Below are 2,340 nucleotides of genomic sequence, written 5' to 3'. Positions count from 1 at the left end.
TCTGCACAAAAAGAACTAAGATTTTTATCAACTTTAACTAATCAATGAGATTACAACTTGCAAATAAACCATCAATATTTTAATGACATGAAAAGCATGCTTGGAGTTGTGGTGCCTACAATTAATTGGAATCTAAATCAGTTCCATAAATAGGGGTTGTGGTTTCTTCGGCACAAATTGTTGTACATGGTACATGCTTTAATTTTGTCCTCAAATCGCATTTTACTTAGATAGTTTTTTTTTTTCCAAATGAAAACTAAAGAAAATGACTTGAAAATTTTGAGTTTTAACGATAAGGATAAAATAAAGGGTAATGTGAATAGTACCAAGATTGACTTTTTAGCGTAAAAATGTGATTTTTTGTTAAAATGAACAGTACTGAAAGTTTTTTGTTAAAGTTCTATTTTTTCAAGGGCTGCTGCAACTTGTAAATGTAGCTAGGCATAGGGTTTTTTCTGTACGCTAATCCGAAGCTAATCAAATAAAACTATACATCTATCCCAAAAAAGTAGGTTACATCCCATAAACAGGTCAGATTTGGCTGATCATCATTGCTAATTAAATGATTTGGAAGATGAAAAGAGTGGAAAGGTTAACAATGAACTTCAGGAGGAATATCACTATTTAAAAATTTATCTGTAAATTTTAATGCAATCTTCATAGTAGTATTTGTTTTTCAAAATTCTTGTGGGGAAGATAATTTAAACTCGAGTGAAAACAACTCATGGACCATATTGAAACTTCCAAAAGGAAAAAAGGCAGTGAGGAGCTGTTGGGTGTACAAAACTAAGTTTCATCCAAATGGCACGATCAAAAGGAATAAGGCTCACTTGGTTGCTCAAGGTTTTACACAAACCTATAGGGTTGATTATAAGGAGACATTTGCTCCCGTGGTAAAAATGAACACTGTTAGGTGTTGTTGTCAGTTGCAATTAACAATGCATGGCCTCATTTTCAAATGGATGTTAAAAATGCTTTTCTGCACGGTGAACTTGTAGAAGAGGTTTACATGAAGCTTCCCCCAACTCATCCTCAATCAAACAACCCATAAATGGTGTGCAAACTTCTTAAATCCATTTATGGTCTCAAACAAAGTCCACGTGCATAGTATGCCAAGCTCAGTCATGTTCTAGAAAGGGTTGGTTTTTGTCGAAGTATTGCGGATTCCTCCCTATTTGTTCACTTTAGCTCAGTAGGTAAACTCGTTGTGCTCATTTATGTTGACGATCTAATTGTGATGGGTGATAATATGTCAGAGATTAATGCTCTTAAACAATATCTTAACAAGAAGTTTGCTATCAAGGATTTTGGCACTCTCAAATACTTTCTGGGCATCGAGATGGCACACTCTCACAGAGTTTTCTTCCTCAACCAACGTAAGTATGTTATGGATCTTCTTCACGAAGCAAAAATGACAGATTGCAAGCCTGCTTGCACCCCCTTGGATAACAACTTGAAGCTGAAAACTCACGATGATCATATTCCTAATTTAAGCTACTATCAAAGAATGGTTGGCAAACTCATTTATCTGACTATCACACGTCCTGATATATCATATGTCGTCCGCCTTGTTAGCCAGTTTATGCACTCTCTAAGCATGGATCATTTGAAGATTGTTCATCGTGTGCTTCGTTATCTCAAGGGTTCCATTGGTAGAGGAATTATTATGCGCAACAATAGTCACATTCACATTTCAGGCTATATCGATGCTGATTGGGCAGGAATTCTCTCGATCGCAAGTTTACTATTGGATTCTATATGTTTGTGGGAGGCAACCTAGTTACCAGAAACAAAGTGTTGTTGCACGCTCTAGCACAGAGGCAGAGTATCGTGCTATGGCGTCGACTGCTTATGAACTTATTTGGCTCAAAAGCCTTTTGTTAGACTTAGGTTTTTCTCATCAGCAACTCATGTCCCTACATTGTGATAATCAGGCTGTGATGCACATTGCATCGAATCCTGTATTCCATGAGCAAACTAAACATATTGAAGTTGATTGTCATTACGTTCGAAATCAAGTTCAGTCCAAGGTGATCGATACTCACTACATGCAATCATGATCAACTTGCGGATATTTTCACAAAAGGATTGACATCTACTAATTTTCAGCGTCTTTTGTTCAAGCTTGGATCAATTAATCCCTTTGATCCAGCTTGATGGGGAGTATTGGAAGAAGTATGTCAACTAGGGCTAGGTTGTATGTTCACTGTACAAAGTTGTTAACCTAGTTTTAGGGTGATCGTGTGATGTACCGTGTAGAGTGGCTGATTTCTGCCACCTTGAGCATGGGTATCACCAATTGTCCCTTGTTGTCAATTCCCTTAATTCAAGGGATGTGTA

The 2,340-nt window shown here is 36.9% G+C and overlaps 1 protein-coding gene across 1 annotated transcript; it reads left to right on the top strand.

The window, feature by feature from the left end:
* Nucleotides 1-1,237: 1,237 nt before the first annotated feature.
* LOC137722137 (uncharacterized mitochondrial protein AtMg00810-like) lies at nt 1,238-1,780 on the top strand. The gene has a single exon (XM_068461112.1). It carries the CDS (start codon nt 1,238-1,240, stop codon nt 1,778-1,780), a length of 543 nt encoding a protein of 180 aa, XP_068317213.1.
* The last annotated feature ends 560 nt before the right edge of the window (nt 1,781-2,340 follow it).

Source organism: Pyrus communis, chromosome 17, assembly GCF_963583255.1.
Source record: "Pyrus communis chromosome 17, drPyrComm1.1, whole genome shotgun sequence".
NCBI classification, from domain to species: domain Eukaryota; kingdom Viridiplantae; phylum Streptophyta; class Magnoliopsida; order Rosales; family Rosaceae; genus Pyrus; species Pyrus communis.
The sequence above is the reverse complement of the archived record's forward strand: the minus strand, read 5'-3'. Positions and strand labels throughout refer to the sequence as shown.

Excerpts from the sequence above, each read along its gene's own strand:
- LOC137722137 (XM_068461112.1), top strand. The coding sequence starts at position 1,238 with ATGGGTGATAATATGTCAGAGATTAATGCTCTTAAACAATATCTTAAC.